Source organism: Sceloporus occidentalis, unplaced genomic scaffold (genome assembly GCF_023333645.1).
Source record: "Sceloporus occidentalis isolate IW3139 unplaced genomic scaffold, rSceOcc1.0.p SCAF_8, whole genome shotgun sequence".
Taxonomy (NCBI): Eukaryota; Metazoa; Chordata; class Lepidosauria; order Squamata; family Phrynosomatidae; genus Sceloporus; species Sceloporus occidentalis.
In genome coordinates this window covers 32,919,831-32,937,999 of record NW_028316988.1, presented here as the reverse complement: position 1 = coordinate 32,937,999, position 18,169 = coordinate 32,919,831, and the positions used below count along the sequence as shown (strand labels likewise).

The following is an 18,169-nucleotide window of genomic DNA, read 5'->3' as shown; positions in this document are numbered from 1 at the left end:
GCTCCCACCCACCAACCCTCACAGAGTGGCTCTGTTGAACCACCGCAGGGCCAGGGCCAAGGGGAGAGGTTGATGGGCAAGGAGTGGGCCTCTCTGCAGGGCAGGCTCCTCACACCCGAATGGGGAGACAGGGTGCATCTCAAAAGGCAGGGATCTCCAATGGCTGGAGGTGGACCAGCCACAGGCACAGCCCTGCTTCTCTCCTCCCCTTGAGAATGGCTTTGTGTAACCCCTGGCTTGAAATCTTCTTATCCTCTTCTAGACAACCCTGGGAAAAACACCAGGCACATGAATGAAAACCCCTCCAACATTTTTATTAGTGTAGGAAGATCAGAATTCGTTTTAAAATGCATTGTTTCCAAAACTCCTCCAGTCCCTCCAAATACAGGTTTGCATCTTCTTGGCTGGGGCATGCGGTGGGCACACAGATGGAGCCTTCCCTACCTCCGGAGGATGCTGGGGAGGCAGAAGGCAGGGACCCCTCTGCCCTTTCTGGACTCCCCTGGGAAAGTCAGGCATTGCAAGCAGGAAGTATCAGCCCAAAAGAGCCCAGTGGAAGGCAGACCAAACTGCAGAGGAGCCAGGAAGAGGCCCACCAAGGGATGCCCTCACATGGACACCCTTCCTTGGTGGCACAGAGGCACCTCTGCCATCCCTGACGGGGAAAAGGTTAGCCACCACCCACAGAGAGCAGGAATGGGGGCAGGCAGACCTGGGCTGGATCCATTTGGTTGGCATTTGGCAAACTAGCGAGGACTAAAGACAGTGGCTCATTTGTTTTGGCTGCTTCCAATGCTGTTTGGCGCAGCCGGGGCATCTAGCTTCCACCTGTTCAACTCCTTTGAACAAAACTTCAGTTGTGTCTTCCTGCATTGTTGGATGAGGTGGCCCTTTTGTGACTCCTTGTGTCTGAAGCTTCAGACTTCACAGTGGGGCTTATGCTCCTCTTCAGAGCTCTTACGGAGAAGCCTGGGGCTAGCCTCGCCTGATTTTGGAAGGTGAGCTGAGTTGGGCTGGGCTACTTCTCAGATGTGAAGCCACCAGGGAATTGCAGGGCCCCCAAGTAGGGGCCAGCAAGGAATCCCACCTGTAATCCCTGAGAAGAGCCAGGGTTGCTGAGCTGACAATACTGGGCTGGATGGACCTCCTGAAAGGCCTCAGAACCAGGCTGGCTCCCTTCCTCCCCTCTCTGCGCAGAAGGCCCCAGGTTCAACCCCAGCAGCATCTCCAGTCAGGGCTGAGAGAAAATCCTGCTTGAGAGAGAGACCAGGGACTCCATGTTCCTAATATGACCAATGATGTTGCCATATTACAACATCCTGGTGTTTTTCCGTATTGCCTTTTTCAGACCTAAATAATGGCAATTTCCCCCACAAAAATGCAACTACACAGCGGACTGATTCAGAGAAGCAAAGGGCTCCTGAAGTATGCCAGAGTTCTTCCAGCCTCAATGGAGGAGTTTTGTCCTGAGTACTTTCTTTGCAAAGCAACCCCTGAGTTTCTCCCTGTTCAGCCGAAGCTCAGGCCTCTGCAGGCCCTCAGTCAGTTCCGGTTCCCTGAGGAAAGTGAGGCTGGCATTGTTATGGCACTCTCCCTTTTGCCGCCAGAAGGGATGTTCCTTAGTGCAATCTTACCACTGCAATCATAAAAATTAAAACGGAATGTGATGGCCATGGCAACAAAGGCAAGCTACTTGCCAAAGGGACCGCTGAGAGTCCCCACACGGGAGCATCTGGCCCACAGAGGAGGGCATGCTGAGGGGGAAAGGAGGGCAATGTGTGGACTCGGTTTGAGTCCTGCTTCCAGTGACCAGCAGAAGAGTGTGTCCCAAGGGGCAAATCCAGAAGCAGGCAAGAGCATGGGAGCTAAGCTGACGCTATGTGATGCTCCTGAAATGGGGTTTGCTTGGGTGGCGCACAAGCCCTTCTCAGAACAGAGGGTCATATTCCTGCTCTCCTTCCTTCACTGAACCCCAGCTCTAAGAAATTGGGGTATAGCTTTGCAAAGAAATGCACTGAGGAGAAGGTTTGGTGCCTGCAGTAAAATGGTGCATGAAAGCACCAAGGGTGATTCTCCCCAGGACAAGGAGAAGCCCACCCAAAGGACTCAGAAAGAGGTAGCAGCACCCAGCAACCCCAATTACTCTTGGGTTTATCCAAAGCCAGCTGCCACGTCTCTGCTTGCGGTGGGCACCCTAACCCTGGCCTCTCTCCCCTGCAGTACACATCTCAAGGCAAACCCATGGGACTCAAAGTGCAAGACTGCCGGCTTCTCAAATGCCCAGCCTGAATTTATGTTTAGTATCGTAGAACTGAACCCTGCCACGATCCTTTCCCTGGTTGCCCACCATCAGCCACTTATGTATCCAGCCCCTTCCCCATCCTATGGGGTGGAATTGCATCCCTTGTGGGCCAGTTGTCCCCCATTACTGTCTGGGTTGCTATTCCAGATCAGTGGTCCCTGACAAAAATGCATCTTTTCATTAAGGATGCTTAGCATCAGGGAGATGCAACACCAAGACACCCATGGTTGGTGCCTCCACTACGCTTGCTCTTCCTGGGTTCCTGGGATGCAGGGGGGGCTTCTGGGGTGGGGTGAGACAGTTTCTGGGCCGCCCCCCAAACTACAAATGCAAGACACATGCGCAAGTGGAACCTCTAGCACTAGGCTGGGCTGCTGGGAAAGAGCCCACCATGCTGCGTCCCTCTGTGCCAACAGCCTCTTCGTTGTCATGCTGACTGTTGTGGCTTCTGGGCTGGAGGGCAGCTGCACACTATGCTACACTGAGGCTGATGCACTGGGTCTGGATTTCGGAGGGCCTGGCTTACTCCAGACTCCTGGCTGGGGCTAAGGACAGGCCCAGGGCAGAGAGGCCAAGTCAGAGAGGCCAAGTCCTCTTGGCTCAGGTAGGAGCACCTGGAGATGGACAGTCACTGCCGGTGCCACCAGAAGCAGGCATAGGCAGCCAGGGCAGGGCCTTCTTCTGCCACCATGCAGAGGCCCCAGGGACTCTCAGTACAAAAAGGGGGTGATGGGGTGAGGAAACACAGTCCCAGTGTTTCATCGTGCAAATGCCAGGAGGAAGGTCACAAGCAGCCCTGCCCAGTCGGCTTGGTCCCCGGTCGCTCTTTACCCTCAGGGTGCCGCCGGGTGGACATCCTCAGAGCGCAGGACTTTGTAGACCAGCCAGTAGAAGATATTGAAAACCAGGAAGGTGAAGGGGAAGACGGCCCGGGAAATGGTGTCGATCCGTTTGGCCCTGTCCAGATAGCGCCGTCGGAGGAGCTCTCCTTCCCGCAGGAGCGAGGTCGGGGGAGGCGGGCTGTAGAGGTGGGGGCTCTCTGCGGGACCCCCTCCACCATCCTTCATGTGCTGCAAACAGTGGCCCAGGCCGTAGCCCCTGAAGTAGAAGCGACTCTCACGGATGATCTCCTCCTCCTGGAGCGAAAGGGGACAGCAGCAGGGAAGTAGCTCAGGTGGCCATTCCCTGGGAAGGGGCAGCAGGAATGGAGCACCTGGGCCCTACATCCAAAGCAACAGACCCATTCCCCAGGAGTGTCACCACTGGAGTGCAGGAGATGCGGAGCGCACCAGGGGACATTTTGGAGGGTGAACACCTGGTGGGACGCTTGCTCCTGTCCATCCCAAGACCCCCTGGCCATCCCACTCTGCCATCCATCAGCTGCCAATGGTGAAGGTGGGGTGCTACCGCCGCCCAGCAGCTCCGTCTTGTCCTTTCAGTGGGGCTACTGGTCAAGTGGGGAAAAGACGGTGGCAGCAGCAATCCACCATCACCAGCGGCTGCTTAGCCTTGAGGCCTGAGCGCTTATTTCTGAACCTCCAGGACATTCCCATTCTTGTGTCAGCAGCCTGTTTGTTTGGCCAGCAAAAGCTGCCATTTGCCCTCTTCCCACTCTCTTTCTCTCTTCCTGCCTATCAGCTCTGTTCTGCAATGCATCTGCACTGCAAAGTCCCGAGTCTGATTACACTTAAACTGCTGTGGCTCCATCCTAAGAAATCCTGGGTTTGGAGTTTGGAATGGGACTTAGAATCCACTGCCAGAGTAGCTCAGGGGAGTGGTCTACAGTTCCTGAGCAGAGGAACCTAATGGTCTCCCTAAACCACAAATCCCAGGGTTCTGCAGGATGCAGCAATAGCAGAGAGTGTGGGTTCAAACTAAGTTAATTCTCAGTATGTACAACAGTCTTGGTCCAGCTGACTTCCCGTTGCCCCATCCCTCTGCCCCGCACCCATGTGGCTTTTGATGGCCCTTTGCTGGAGGACCCCACCCATCCTACCTGTCCCTCCCCCCAGAATGGTGCCCTTGTGGGCTGCTTTGCAGGGCAGGCTCCTCACACATGAATGGGGAGACAGGGGTGCACGGGGGGGGGGAGCTGTGAGAGATTTGGGGTGGGAAGGGTCCACACGCAGAACAGGCTGGGAATGGCATGACCCATGGAGGAAGCGTGGGGGGTGGGGAACGTGGGGGTGGGTGGGGGGTGAGGAAGGGGTGGTGGTGGGTCAGCGTATTGCTTTTGTCTTTTTACCCTGGAGTCGGTGCTGCTGAACTGAGAGAGGGTCTCGTAGGTGGACTCGCTGCTGGGCAGGTCCTCCAGCTGCTGCAGGGACTCCAGGCTGGGCGTCCGGCTGGCCAGACCCTTTGGTGTCCAGCAGGGAGTGTGGATCAAACAGAAACAGGAGACCGGGTGACCATGGGGCTTGGCTTGGCTCGGCCGGCGCAAGAGCAGCAGTGGCAGCTCTGGGCTAAACGCCGCAGTTGTGGGGCAAGGCGCTTTGGGGTACTGGGCCCTCGACAGGAGGCCTGCACTAAGAGGACCACCCTCCCCCCTGCATAGGGATCCTGGATCTGCAGCACCCCTACACACACACACACACACACACACACACACACACACACACACTGCAGGCAGCATGAAATGGGAGGGAAGGAGGGAGCAATGGCATGGATCAATGGGGTGCACAGGACAAGAAAAGGAAGAGTTCCCTGATGGTGGAAGCTCTTCAGTGGAGAAACAGACCCCCACCAGAGGTTTCTGAAACAGTGGTCTCATTCACACAACGTGATTATAGCCCTTTGATCCCACTTTAACTGCTGTGGCTTTATCCTGAGGAATCCTGGGATTTGTGGTTTGATGGAAGGACATACAATTCCCGGCCAGACAGCTCTAGTGTCTCTCCAAACTACAGATGACAAGACTCCATAGGACATAGCCACAGCAGTTAACATGGGATCAAAATGTTGCAACTGTGTAGAACCAGTGAGGTGCAGTTGTTTGAGGGCTGGACTACAGTTCTGGAGAACAGGGCTCAGATCCCCACTTCGCCAGGAAAAGCCACCTAGACAAGTCCCTCTCTAAGCCTCAGAGGAAGGCAAAGGCAAATCCCCTCTGAACAAACCTTGCCAAGAAAGCCCTGTGATGGGTTCACCTTAGGGTTGCTCTACCGATGAGGTGGAAACAGTGGGAGAATGTAGGAGGAGGAAGTGACTGCGGGGGAAGGCAGGACTAGGGCTCCCACAAGCAGGAGGAGGTGATGGGGGGCATGGAGGGCATGGAGGATGAAGGACCAGCAGCATATCCCCCCAACTTATCCTGCAGGGTTGAGTAACAGCCAGGACCAGGAAGTGTTCCCCATTTCCCCCTCAATTCTAGACTGGCAGGGCTTCACTACAGCCAAATAGGCCACTCTGCACACCTCCTACATTTTGTGGTGCCTTGTCCTCCTTTGCAATTTATGAGATCTGATCACTCTGTGTCTGCAGCCAGAGGGCTCCCAAAGGACTCCCAATGCAGCCCATCCTTGCTGGACAGGATGAGGCTGGTCATGGGGAGGTAGTCTGTGGGTTGGCCCCATGTCTTGGCCAGCCAGGCCGGGAAGTGGGCAGATGCTTCTCCCACTGAGTCTGGCATGTAGGCTCTGGCCAGAGCCTGGGGCAAGCAGCCAGGGAGCCTTGGCTTCTGAGCCAAGTCTTGCACACACATCTTGCTCTGCCCAGGACTCTGCAGCTGAGCCCTATGGGGCTGCGACCCTCTCCTGCTCTGGGGCCTAAGGCAAAACCTCAGAATCATACACACACAGCCTGCCTTGCCTTTGCAATGCCCTCTGCAAGAGTTCTGTCCTCTCTTACTAGCTAGATTTGAAACCTGACTCTGCTGCAGAGACCCAGTGGGGCTTAGGCTTAGCAAAACTGAAGCCTGCACAAAATGTGATGCAGAAAGACCTCCAGGATTAGCCTTCGCACTGGCTCCATGTCCTCTCTGCTATTTCTGCCTGCAGGAAATGGCCCTTTCCACTTGGGCAGGACCAGCTGCATTTTGTTTTGACTGGTGTTTGCATTGTGATTTAATTTTCTAGCATTTTTATTACTTTCATTGTTGAGCTGTTTTGCTTTAGTTCTTTGGAACAAGGTGGAGGTATCTATCATTCAGTCAAATAAGTAAAGTTTTCCATAGGCAAAGAGGCAGCTCTTTACCTCCCAGAGCTTTTGCCCACCCAGAAGCTGAAACTTGCCCAACAGACAAGACAAAAGGGCCAGGCTAGAAAGCCCAAGGAATGGCAGGCTTCCTTTGCAGGAAAAAGGCTATACAAATAGGCACTGATCCTTTTCACGGAGGTAATGCCACACAGAGAGCAGTCCTGCCATTGCCACATAAGGAGCAAGGCCTGCCCCTAAACCGTGGCGATTCGGTCTCTCCCGCCCCACAAGAAGCCAGTCTAGAGGAGGGGAAGAAGCGTGGTGCGTGTGTGTGTCTGTATCTGTGTGAAGATCTGTCCACTCACCATCCGCTGCCGCCGCTGCCTTCGACGGAGGCGCATGAACTCCTTGTGTTGGCGGGAGACAAAGTTGACCGCAGCGTACTCCAGCAAGGCAGCGAAGACAAAGAGGAGGCAGACAGCCATCCAGATATCAATGGCTTTTACATAGGAGACCTGCAAGAGATTTCAGGGGTGTGTATGTGTGTGTGGGATAGAGAGAGAGAAAGAGCAGTGGTCTTCCGGGGCCGTTCCTGACAAGACCCTGCAGGACTCCCAGGCCCCCCAAAAGGAGCTTGCCCCATCATTCCTCTCCCCCTTCACTTCCCATGGGATTGGGGGGGGGATCTGGTTAGGAATTGAGAGCAGGGGCTTTTAAGGGTGCATGTTTTTTTAAAAAAAAACAGGCATTTATCTGCTCGCTTTTTAATGGAGTTGAGGCAAGGTTTTAATTCTATGAACAATGCAAATGCCACCAGACCATCACTTTTTACTAAGTTGTCTCTTATATCTTTGTATGTGTTTTTATATGTATTTTAATTTTTGTGAGCTGTTTTGGGATGCAGTTGTGGAGGGAAGGCGGATTAGGAATGGCTTGATGATGATGATGATGATGATGATGATGATGATGATGATCACAGCTCCTCCAACTTAGCAGCCCCACCTTCCTGCAGATTGTTCCAGACCAATCTGGAGGCTTCCTGCAGATCCCCAAGAGGCTTCCTTCTCCACCTTCCATTAAGCTTTCTGAAGTTGGGGGGCGTGCTGAGCCCGGAAATGCACCTTTGCTGCCTGGGTTGTTATGGCAACAGCAGGAATGGTACAGCAGCATCCCAGGCAGAGAGGTTGGTGGGAGGGACCTGGACTTCTCTCCCAAGGCAAATGGCTTTGCAGATGGGACCCCTTGAACCCTGGGCCGGAAGAGGGCAGCTGCAGAGTAGCTCATGCTCCAGAGACCCCTGCTGTCCCTCCCTACCCCATCCCCTGGTACTGACCTTTGGCAGAGATGCCCGAGAGCCAGCGCTCTGAGTGGTCATGGTCAGGACGGTGGTGATGCCCAGCCCCACCCGGGCAGGTGCAGCGTCCATATTGATCCAAAAGGAGACCCAGGAGAGGATGACAATCAGCAAGCTGGGGATGTACATCTGGATGAGGTAGTATCCCATCTGCCGTTCCAGGTGGAACTTCACCTCAATGCAGGTGAACTTCCCTGGGAGGGAAAAAGAGAGAAAGAAAAAGAGAGAAGAAAATGAAGGAAGGAAGGAAGGAAGGAAGGAAGGAAGGAAGGAAGGAAGGAAGGAGCGAGAGAGAGAGACAGAGAGAGAGAGAGAGAGACAGAGGGAGGCAAACATTTGCAGAGGTTTTGAAACCTGCGACCATGACTTCCACCTGGCAACGTGTTCAGGACACACAAGCACTGTGCACCTCAGTCCACCCTTCCCCATTTCAAAAGGTTTCAAAAGGAAAAGCAGCAAGCAAGGAATGTAATCCAACAGCAACAGCAACCCAGGCAGGTGGCAATTGGGTGGCTGCCATGTCTTCTGGAGCAAGCCTGCCTTCCAGCGGCTTCTTCCCTCTGCTGGCATGATGGAGGGGACTTAGGGTCCCTTAAATCAGCTTGCTCTCCATCCGGGCCAAGGGGCACTTACCTGTGTTGTAGGATTTGGTGCAATGCCCCAGATCCTTCTCGTCCCGCAGAATGAACTGGGGCAGCGTCAGGCCCTCTGCCACCTGCACAGCGTCCTGGCCCTTCACCCACTCAAAGATCAAGTCGTTCATAGTGTAGCCGACTGCAAAGCAAAGGGAGGCATGTGCGGGTGAGGGAGGGAATGGGGTGGGCAGAGGGAGGCATGTTGGGGAAGATCCCAGTCTGGGGAATCTAACAGGCTGACGGCCACAAATCCGACCACAGGGGGCCCCAGGCTGGCATTTTGCCAACCCACTTGGCACACAACATTCAGTGATAGTTACTTACAACTCTCAAGCTGCATGGTGCATGTCTGGATATCCATGGGGAAGTTCTTGAGATCCATGGGGCAGGAGAGGATGAGTGTCAGCCTGAGGGGAAGGGGGATGCAGATGGGTCAGCATCACAGGGGAAAGGTGTGTGTGGGGGGGTGCACATGTGGGCACTGAGAAGCACACTCAGTCCTTCTTGTGCAATACCATGCCCAATACTCCTCACTGGACCATTTCAACCCAAAAGCAAGGAAAAGCAACATTAAAGGGGGGGAGGGACAAATCCCAGAACTGATGGTGCAGCCTGGCAGTGCAGACTGTGGGGATTCTAGGAATTGTAATCCCCCAATGTAACTTTACTAGGGTCTAGACCCCCCTAGCATGTGTTTCTCCTGACCTGATGCTGTAAAGCACGTTCCCATTCTTGAAGATGCGCAGGAGCTTGTTGTCGGTGGTGACTTCGTGGAAGTTGGCCCCTTTCTCGTTGGCAAAGAACAAGTCTGGCTTCCAGATCGAGTCCAGCATGGAGGGGTCAAGGTCCAGGGAGTCGTCTGGATATTCCCGGTAGGCCAGGCGGGGGTCGTTCCACTGTTGCCTCAGGAAGACATTGACCCGGTAATCCTAGGGAGCCAAAGGAAGTCACCACCATCTGCAGGGCCAGGGACAAGTGGCCCCTCAGGACAGACCCCCTCCTAGGTGCCCAGCCATGGGCACAGCAGGCTCAGTGTCCTGATGGCAGGGGCAAGGCGTGTGTGTGGGAGAAAGGCAGCAGCAAAGGGAAATACTGGGCTGGGGCTGGTTGAGGAGGGGTCCCATCGGAGGACACTGACAGCGTCCATCTCAGTGGGGCTGGTTTTAGTTCTGCATGTGTTCCTGGAACTCCTAAAACAGTGGTTCTTCATCAGCTGCCTTGAATCCATTTTGGGAGAAAGGCAGGGTGTGAGTCCCATAAATAAACACCCCCCTCCTTCACAACCACCTTACATAACTAAGATAAAGGCTAGGAGTAACAAGGACCAATTGGTTATGTTTATTGGAAGAGCACATTTGTGAGGTAAGGTCTACTAAATTTCTGTTAAAGAGGAACATGGGTTCCCCTTGTCACTTGGAGAAGAAAAGGGTAATAGGAACGGTGCTGCTTTTCCATAACACGTTATTTCCAAGATCTGGGAGGAAGATGCTGCTGTGGTCAGGAGCAGAGAAGGGAGCGGAGGACGGTGGGAGGGCTGCTGAACCTTACCATGGTCGTTTCTGTGACTGAACCAAAACTGTTGATGAAGATGTTGCATGTCACGTTGACAGGAGGGCCTGGAAGTCAATGAGAAAAGGCATGTGAGTTGACAAGTGATGGCAGCCTGCGTGTGCGTGCCTGCGTTCAGTATGAAGCAGCTTCCTCCGACAAAATGAGATCAATAGTCTACTCTTTTACTCTGGGAGCTTTAGACTGTAAATCCCATCACTTCTGACCATTGGCTATCCTAGATAGCAGGAATAATGAGAGCTGTGGGTGCAAAATATCTGGAGGGCAACATTCCCATTTCAACCAAGGCTACGAAAGGGGGTTGTCTCCACAACAGTGCCCATCAGGCTTTGGCTGTTGGCCTGTGGCAGGTTTCCAGAGGCTCTTCCTATGGGACTGAGCCCCCTCCTTCTGCAAGCAAAGGGGTCCCTCTGCCTCCATGGGGCAGGCTCTCACTCCCTGTATCCTCCCTCCCCCAGTATCTTTGTCAAGGTTCAGCTTTCTCCTTTGTTCTCCTGCCTTCCCACAAGAGAATGCCTTTCTTTTTGTGCTCCCAAACCCCTCCTTTTCTAGGGAACTTCAGGCCATTCCATTTCCAGAAGTCTCATGGGATATGGGCACCAACTGGCAGCAGCCCCTGAGAAAGCCACACACACACAAAACAAAGTGCAAATACCTTTGAAATTGGGTCTGATGCGGGCATCATACCCTGAGGTCCGGCCCATAAGCTTGTCCAGGAAATCAGAGGGAGACATGGGCTGGGGCACGCTCCGTGGGGCGGATTTGGCTTCTCCTTTCCCTGACACCAGTCTAGAGGATGTGGGAGAAGGGGTGAGGATGGAGAGAGATAGGAAAGCAAGATTCAGATGGGCACATTTCCCCAGATGTACACACACAAGCACACACTTCACTGCTGGAAACAAAACTGACCTGTCACTCCCGGTCTACATGAAAGAGCATCCCTTGGGGATTTTTCTGTCAGTGCCTGCCAGCCTGAAGTGTTTGGCCTCCAGATGACAATGCCATCATAGGAAGTGGATGCATGGATGGGAGGCTGTATTGGACCCCAGGGCCCCAGGGTTTTTACCCCTGCTGAAAGCCCTCTTTGAAAGGCCTGTTCTGTCCTCCCACTTGAGGAGAGCCCATGGAGGCCCAGTCTTGCCAATGTGGATGCCCATGTGCAGCAGCACGTTTCCTCCAGAGTGGACCTCTCAATGAGCCAGAAAAACCCAGTTGTTTCCCTGGGGAGCAGTTGGAAAGGAGTTGGAGGAAGGAGCAGAGAAGAGAGAAGATGCTGGGCCTGAAGGCTGGACCTCCCCGGAGCCAGGGGCACAGGAGGGTTTTGTTTTCCCCTTCTGCTCCTGCTGCCAGTTTGGGCCTAGCTTGTTCCTCACCTGGAAGGGTTTGGTGCTGCCAGGGCCCCCCAAAAGGGAAACTTTCCCCAGAGTACATCACGGTTCATGCAGAGCTGCTCCAAACAAATAAGCCATCAATAGGCAGATGCAATAAGTCCACACTCCAGGAGCCTGGCAGGCGAAGTATCCATCTCCTTTGACCGCTGGCCATGGAGCTTCAGGGGGCTGCTGTCCTCCTCTTCCCCCTCCCTCCCCCTGCAGTCCTTCAGGCCTTTGGAAAAGCTGCCACCGCAAAAGTAGGCCTTCCTGCACCCCAAGGGAGTCTTTTCTTCCTACAGAACAACTCCGGGGGACGTGCCCTGTCCTCTCCACTCTTCTCTGCTGCCTCCGCTCTTCCCTTCCCCAGGCAAGAAGAGGCTGCTGCTGCAGCCTTTGTGCCTTCAGTATCCTGCGCTGGGCCTGGTGGAGGTCCCACATGTAGACCCCATGGAGCGACACTTGAGAGAGGCAGCACCTCCATAGCCCCAGCCTCTGCCCCATACCAGGACACTGGGGGCAGGCAAGGGAGTCTTTCCTCTGTGCGACTGCTATCTGGAGACCTACAAATGGCCACTATTCGTGTCTTCTTCCTCATGCAGGCGAACCAGCTCAGAGGAGACTGACTCAAACCAACCTCCCAGGCCATCCACCCACACAACATTTTGCCACGCAGTTCCCATATTTTGCTGTGAATGCCTCTTTTTTCTCCAAAGCTGTGAAAGGATTTATCATTGATCTCCCAAGTGAAAAATCTTGCTCTCAGAAATAAAGTAACCTTGCAGGAAAGCAATCTGCTGGATGAAAAGCACATTGCAAGATCTTGGTCCTTGCCCTGTGAAGTGATGTTTTTTGCAAATCCCAGGAGCCCAAGTGCTCTTTGCAATCATAGCAGCTCCTTTACAAGCCAAGGCAAGGCAAGAGGTGATCTGCACTTACACTCCCCACCTCTGGTCATAATTTTGCTGTGTTCCTCACTTTTGCCTGGGCAGGGGACCAGAGAGGAGCATGCCCTCCAGGAGCCTGCCATTTCTACAGAGGGCTGCAGCCGCTTGTTCCTCCTCCGTCAAAAACCTGGTGTAATTTACAAGCCAATCTAGCTGCCAGCCTTGAAAAAATGGCAGTGTGTAAAATGGGGCCTTGTCTAGATGAGTCTGGATCACATAGCATCTGAACAAATGCAAAGAGCAACTTCCTATGAGCCAGATGCACCTTGGTTTTGCTTGTAGGAGCAACTCTCAGATGGAAAGAGGATGATCTGTGCAGGTCACAGATGACGCTGTCTGCCCAAGTCCATCCAACAAGTCACCAGGAAGGAAAGAGGGGGCCAAACTTTGCAGCCTGCCTTGCCCAGTTCTTTTGACCACTGTTTGGGCAACGCAAGGAGCCCTTAAAAGTGTTGTTTCTTGCCCAGTATGATTTCTCCTGCTGTATGAACAGTCTGGCATAGCAATGCATCCCAGGGGAATGTAAGTGGCTTCTTCTAGAAAAGGAGGCTGATGGAGGAGGAGGAGGCGGTGGGCGGCAGGAGTGGGGTGGAGAATGAATGCAGAGAAGGGATCTTTGAGTGCCTGTGCAAGGAGAGGCTGTGAGGTCCCCCCACACTGCCCCATAGCCAGGATCATTACCTCCCTTTGCTCACAGAAGGGCAATGCATCCTCTGCAACCTGAAGGTTTGCACTGTACACCCAAGTGGCTGAGCCCAAAGAGAAAGGCACATGATGCAGAGGCCATGGCAGCCGATGGGTGGCTTCAGAGGTCACTCTGCCTGCAGCACACAGTTGGGTGTTCCTTTGGGATTTTGGGGGGAGCCTCTTATAGGGTCTTCAGGAAACCACCACCTCCTTCTAGTCTGGGGATGGCAATGATGGGCAGAGGCCCACTCAACTGCCTGCAAGGGACCACTCTTGCTCTGCACTTTCTACCAGTGAGAAGGAGGCAGAAGACCAGGAAGGGATGGAGATGGTGGAAGGATCTGTAGAGACCTGGTACTTTGTCCTCCAGCCCCCACCCCCACCCCACCCCTGTGCTCAGACAAACCCAGACAAAGTCGGGAAAGCCACTTGTTACCATCTCATCACCCATTGATCAGGGGGCTTGGACCAGCCATCCCTGAGATTTGGGGTGATCCTGTCCACCCGTAACATCAATATGATGCAAGGCATTCCCTCCAGTCCAGTATGTGGGGAGCACTGGGGGCAGAGAAATCCACTCCAGGCAGAGAGTTCAGCACCTTGGAGAGTTCAGCTGTGCATTTGCATAGCAAAGCATGGGATGGGAGCAGCCATCCTCGAAGGTCCTCAGAAGGCTACAGGATCCATGGGGACCAAGGGGGAAAGCTAGGCAAAAGCCCACCAAGCATCTCAAAGGATGGGGCAGGTGGAAAGAAGGCTTCCACGAAGAAAATCCCTTCCCGTACTCGTGGCTGCCCCCTTCTCCCCACTGGAGCACTGGACCAGATGGTCCTTGGGTCCCTTCCAGAGACACGATTCTCAATAGAGAGGAAAGCCTCCTCTGCCTCGCCGCTCCAGCCTCCTGGCCTTGGGCTCTCCTGCCAAGGGAAGGAGGCCATTCCTCTGCCCAAAGGCCCTCGCTCCCTCTTGCCACGCATCAGCCACATCAGCTGCTCCTTCCATGCTCCCGGTGCGCAATAGTCCTCCTTCCTTCCTTAGGAAGCCGCCCTGAGGGAGAGGGGGGCATTCATAAGAGGGAACGAAGTCCCTCCATGCCTTTACCATCTAAGGGACTCTGTGGCTCCATTGAAGGAAGGGGACTTGGGTTGGGGGGCGGCGGGGAGGGGGGAAGAAGATCCAGAGCTCCGCCCTGGAGATGGACCCCTGAAGCCCATTTGGGAAGGACCAGTGGCAGGGGCCCCCAAAGGCAGCCCAGAGCCCCATCTCAGGCGCCATGAGCAAAGGGCAAGAGAAAAGCTGAAAGGGGTGTTGGGAGGATTGGGAGCAAGTGCCCCCATCCCCACCCCTCTTTGTCCGCAGGACCCCTCTCCATCTGGCCTGGAAGGACCCTCCTTCCCAGGACACCCGCCTCCTCCAAGTCACTAGAGGCGAGAAGGAAGGGAGGGAGGGGGACATGCGGCCCCGCGCCCCACCCTCCGCCCCCGCAAACGCCCCGCGTGCCTCTGAGCGCGTGCAGAGCTCCCCGGGAAGCCCCTGCCCCCCTGTCCGGGCGGGGCGTGACCAGGCCGATGCCCCCCGCCCCATTCCCCTATCTCTGTCGCCTCCGGAGGCTCACCTGAGAAGGGCTCCGAGAAAGACGGGGAACAGGAGGAGCGGGAGCGGCCCTCGCATCCCTCCGCCGGCGAGGAAGAGGAAGAGGAAGAGGAGGAAGAGGAGCCGGGAGGAGGAGGAGGGGGGTGAGGCGGGAGGCGTCGGAGCCCCGGCCCCGGGAGGCGCCTGGGCATGTCCCGCTCCCGCTCCGGCTGCTGCTGCTTCGCCGCCTCGCCCTCCGGCAGCCCCACCGCATGGAGCCGCCCGACGGCCAGCCACGGCCCAGACCTCGCCCGCCGATGACCCTCGCCTCTGGACGCTGCTCAGCCCACGGCAACTCTCCTGCCTCCCTTCCCTCCGACCGGGACAGAGACACACAGAGAGAGAGGCGCCTTCTGGCGCCGGTTTGAGCCCGCCTTCCAGCGCACCGGAGGAGGGGAGGGCAGAGGAAGGGAGGGGAAGGGAGGGGAGGGGAGGGGGCGACGTCAAGCCCCGACGGCTCTGCCCCCTCCGCCCGCCCGCCCGCCCGCCCGCCCGCCCGCCTTCCCTCCGCCTGATCCTCGGGGGCGGCCTCGCGAGTGGGTCGCAGAGCCGGAAGGGACACTGCCTCCGCCGAGGGTGGGGGGCGGGTCTGTCCCTCGAAGAGACCCCGAAGTGGGACCCCCTTCTGTCTCAGTCTCTCCCCTCACCCCCCTCGCCCTCCTGGGAAAGTTCAGCCCCCAAAGAGCAGCGGAAACCCCGCTCGCCTGGCAGCCCCACTGCCGGGCGAGGAACAAAGGGCAAAGACGCCCCCCCAACCCGAAGATGACAAGCAAGAGCAAGGGGCGGAGGGCAGAGGGGCGCCTAGCGGTGGTCCCAAGGCGGAGGGCTTGGCTTATGGCCACCCACCCACACCCATTTGGGACTTTTTCTCATCCCCCCTCCTTTCTTTTGAAGGGCGGGAAGGGCAGAACCCTTTCCTTCCCTTTTTCAAGGGTCCGACCAAGAAGACCCTCCTCGTGCCAGAGCCCCCCCCCCGAACACCGCGCGCCTCTGCCGCTCAATCCCTACTGCGCATGCGCGTTGGCCTCCCGGGCGGCGCTGTCCAGGGACTGAAGGCAAGCCCTCTGTGCCTGCCCTCCCACTGGCTCCATGGGTCATCCGGGGGGGTGGGCATTGGCCGGAGGCAGAGGGGGCCAAGAGACTCGGGGCGAGAAGAGCAGCTCTCTCGGTCTCCTTAGGTGACACTCCCCAGCTGCGACCCACGGCTGCCCCTGGCCCGGGAAAGGCCCACTCCCACGGACCTTGGTGACACGGATCAAGGGGCAGGAGGGTCCTGGACGTTAACGGGGGCTCTGACTTTTAGACAGCCCCAGACCCGCCTAGTCCTCCTCCTCCTCCTCCTCCTCAGGCTGCCATCTTTCCCGGAGATGAATTGTTCATTCCCCTTAAACTGCAAAATTTAATGCAAAATTTATCAGCTTGGTTTAAATATAGACCCGTCCAGAGCTCAACGCAATTCCAAATCACTGTGTGTCTTTCTTCCTTCCACGTCATTTCACGCGGAGAAACGGAGCAAGGAAGACACACAGCCGGAAAGGCACCCACAACACACACTCAGGTGGCGCCTCTGGGCCTTGGCCTCCCCATCTCCGAGGGATCTCTCTCAGGACTGGGGGGCATCTCCCGCCGTTGGGAGGAATAACCCGGTTTGGTTCCGCTTTAACTGCCTCCCTGGCTCAAGGCTATGGAATTCTGGGAGCTGGAGTTTGTTGTGGGCCCAGAGCGGAGCAGAGCTTAAGGAAGGAAGGCCCCACCACATACTCCAACTCCCAGAATTCCATAGCCTTGAGCCAGGGAGGCAGTTAAACATCTTGGGAGGCTTTAGGGCTTTAGGGCTTTGGTGAGGGTCTTGAGGGGTCTTTAGGGCTTTGGGGAGGGTCTTGAGATGCTCTGCCCATTACTGTCTTCCTGACTCCTGGGGAAAGTGTGAATATTTAATGCGGGATGAAAGCGGGGGAGAGCAAAGGAGGCTGCCATGGATACTCCGATCCGGTGACAGCTCCGGGGCAAGATCCTTCTCCGCCGGAGGCTGGAGGCAGATGTTTCACCGAGGAAAGGCCTGGAGCCCCTAAGAGGGTGGGCCGGGGGTCTCCAGGTGTCTCTCTTCACCTGGAAGAACCCATAAAACCCATCACCGCTGGCCCTTGGCAGCGGAGACACTGGGGGCGAGCCTTTTTCTCTGCAGGAACCGGCGGCGAAATCGCTTCAGGGTCTTGCAGCACACGGGGCTGGCAGAGGGGGGGGGGCTCGTGGATCCGCCTTTGAAGCCCCCTCCCTCCCCAAATCCCTCGGCGCCGGGGCTGCGGACTTCGCCCCCGCGGAGCTCCAGGGCCGCTAATTGGGCCCAGAAACGCCGCTCGCTCCCTAGAAAACAGATGGAAGGTCTGATCTCCTCTAATGGGAAGGAAGGAGGGAGAGCCGAGGCCAGGGAGGCCCAGAGTCAGGCAGGCCTTGGCCCTCCTTTCGCCCCCCCCCCAAAAGCACAGAGGGAACCCCCCCCCAGGATTGGGCTGCTCCCCTCCTTCTTTGGGAGAGTGCTTCTGGGGAGCCTGGACCAAGGGGAGAAGGAGGGCTTCCTCCAGCCACAAAGGACCTCTCTTAATCTGACAGCTCTCTGTCCTTGGGCCATCGCAGTTTAAGCAGTGCCAAACCGGGTTATCTCTCCAGTGTGGATGCAGCCAGAGTCACCCAGAACCCCTGGCATGCATTCGCACCCAGCATCCCCACTGCTGTGTCTCAAGGCTGCCAAGGGCTCACAAAGTGGCAGCCAGAGCCATTGGCCCAGTGCTCCTATGGACTAGCCCTCTGAGGCCGGGTGCTCTCCCAGTATGGACCAGTGTTGCCCAGAGAACCTCACCTGGAGCCCAGCAGGACATACAGGAACCAGTGGGGCCTCCTTCCCTGCAACATCCAAGATGTTGGACTCTGTCGCCAACACCCAGGGACCCTCTCCGCCCCAAGGAGAGCCCCTTCCCCATCAAAATCCCCCCCATACCAATTGCAGGCTGAGACCTTGGCCTGATTCTGTCTCCTTCTGGAAGATGCCTTTCCATGGACTCCCTGCCTGTTTGCTGCTGGAAATGGCTTCCCAGTTCTGAGGAACAAGGCCCCCCTCCCCAAAGATCGCTGGGTAAAGTGCAGGAGAAATGTTTGCACTTAATGAATCAATTGTTTGACTAAGACCTACCATGAGGAGCAGGAAGGCTGTGACTTTCCCTGAAGGGTAACCTAACATGAAGAAGGGAGGAAGAGCACTGAAGCTGGATCCGAGCCAAAGCCTCTTCCTGCAGAGGCTGAGCCCTTGCTGATGGGGGGCCCATGAGTGGCACCTAAGAGCCACAGTTGGGAGAGGGGTCCTCATTTTGAGGCTTCCAGGCACAATGGCCCCAACCTTAGCCTTTTGCTCTAAATCAGAAATGCCCTCCTCTAGTTGAGGCCTAGGACGACGCGGGAGCAAAGCCAGTGCTCTTCCTCTGGGCCCACAACAAACTCCAACTCCCAGAATTCCATAGCCTAGAGCCAGGACAGTTAAGACGGTG

The 18,169-nt window shown here is 56.0% G+C and overlaps 1 protein-coding gene across 4 annotated transcripts; it reads right to left on the bottom strand.

The window, feature by feature from the left end:
• Positions 1-305: 305 nt before the first annotated feature.
• On the bottom strand, positions 306-17,684 carry LOC149308598 (glycine receptor subunit alpha-4). Of its 4 annotated transcripts, none has more exons than XM_089536088.1 (10): positions 17,626-17,684; positions 10,650-10,783; positions 9,974-10,041; positions 9,131-9,354; positions 8,750-8,832; positions 8,424-8,564; positions 7,770-7,984; positions 6,802-6,951; positions 4,548-4,658; positions 306-3,438 (listed from the first exon to the last, which is right to left on the bottom strand). In XM_089536088.1, exons 2-10 carry the CDS (start codon positions 10,726-10,728, stop codon positions 3,136-3,138), a joined length of 1,374 nt encoding a protein of 457 aa, XP_089392214.1. In that variant the 5' UTR covers positions 10,729-10,783; positions 17,626-17,684; the 3' UTR covers positions 306-3,135. The 4 variants fall into 4 exon arrangements, with proteins under 4 accessions (XP_089392214.1, XP_089392216.1, XP_089392213.1 ...); XM_089536090.1 differs by lacking the exon at positions 17,626-17,684 and adding an exon at positions 14,614-14,986; XM_089536087.1 differs by lacking the exons at positions 4,548-4,658; positions 17,626-17,684 and adding an exon at positions 14,614-14,701.
• Between the last annotated feature and the right edge of the window lie 485 nt (positions 17,685-18,169).

Bases quoted from the DNA above. Each gene is read 5' to 3' on its own strand.
- LOC149308598 (XM_089536090.1), bottom strand. From the start codon at position 14,669: ATGCGAGGGCCGCTCCCGCTCCTCCTGTTCCCCGTCTTTCTCGGAGCC. The intron at 10,784-14,613 runs GTGAGCCTCCGG...CACATCCTCTAG, and splicing joins TTTCTCGGAGCCCTTCTCAG to ACTGGTGTCAGGGAAAGGAG. The intron at 6,952-7,769 runs GTCAGTACCAGG...AATCTCTTGCAG, and splicing joins CTCGGGCATCTCTGCCAAAG to GTCTCCTATGTAAAAGCCAT.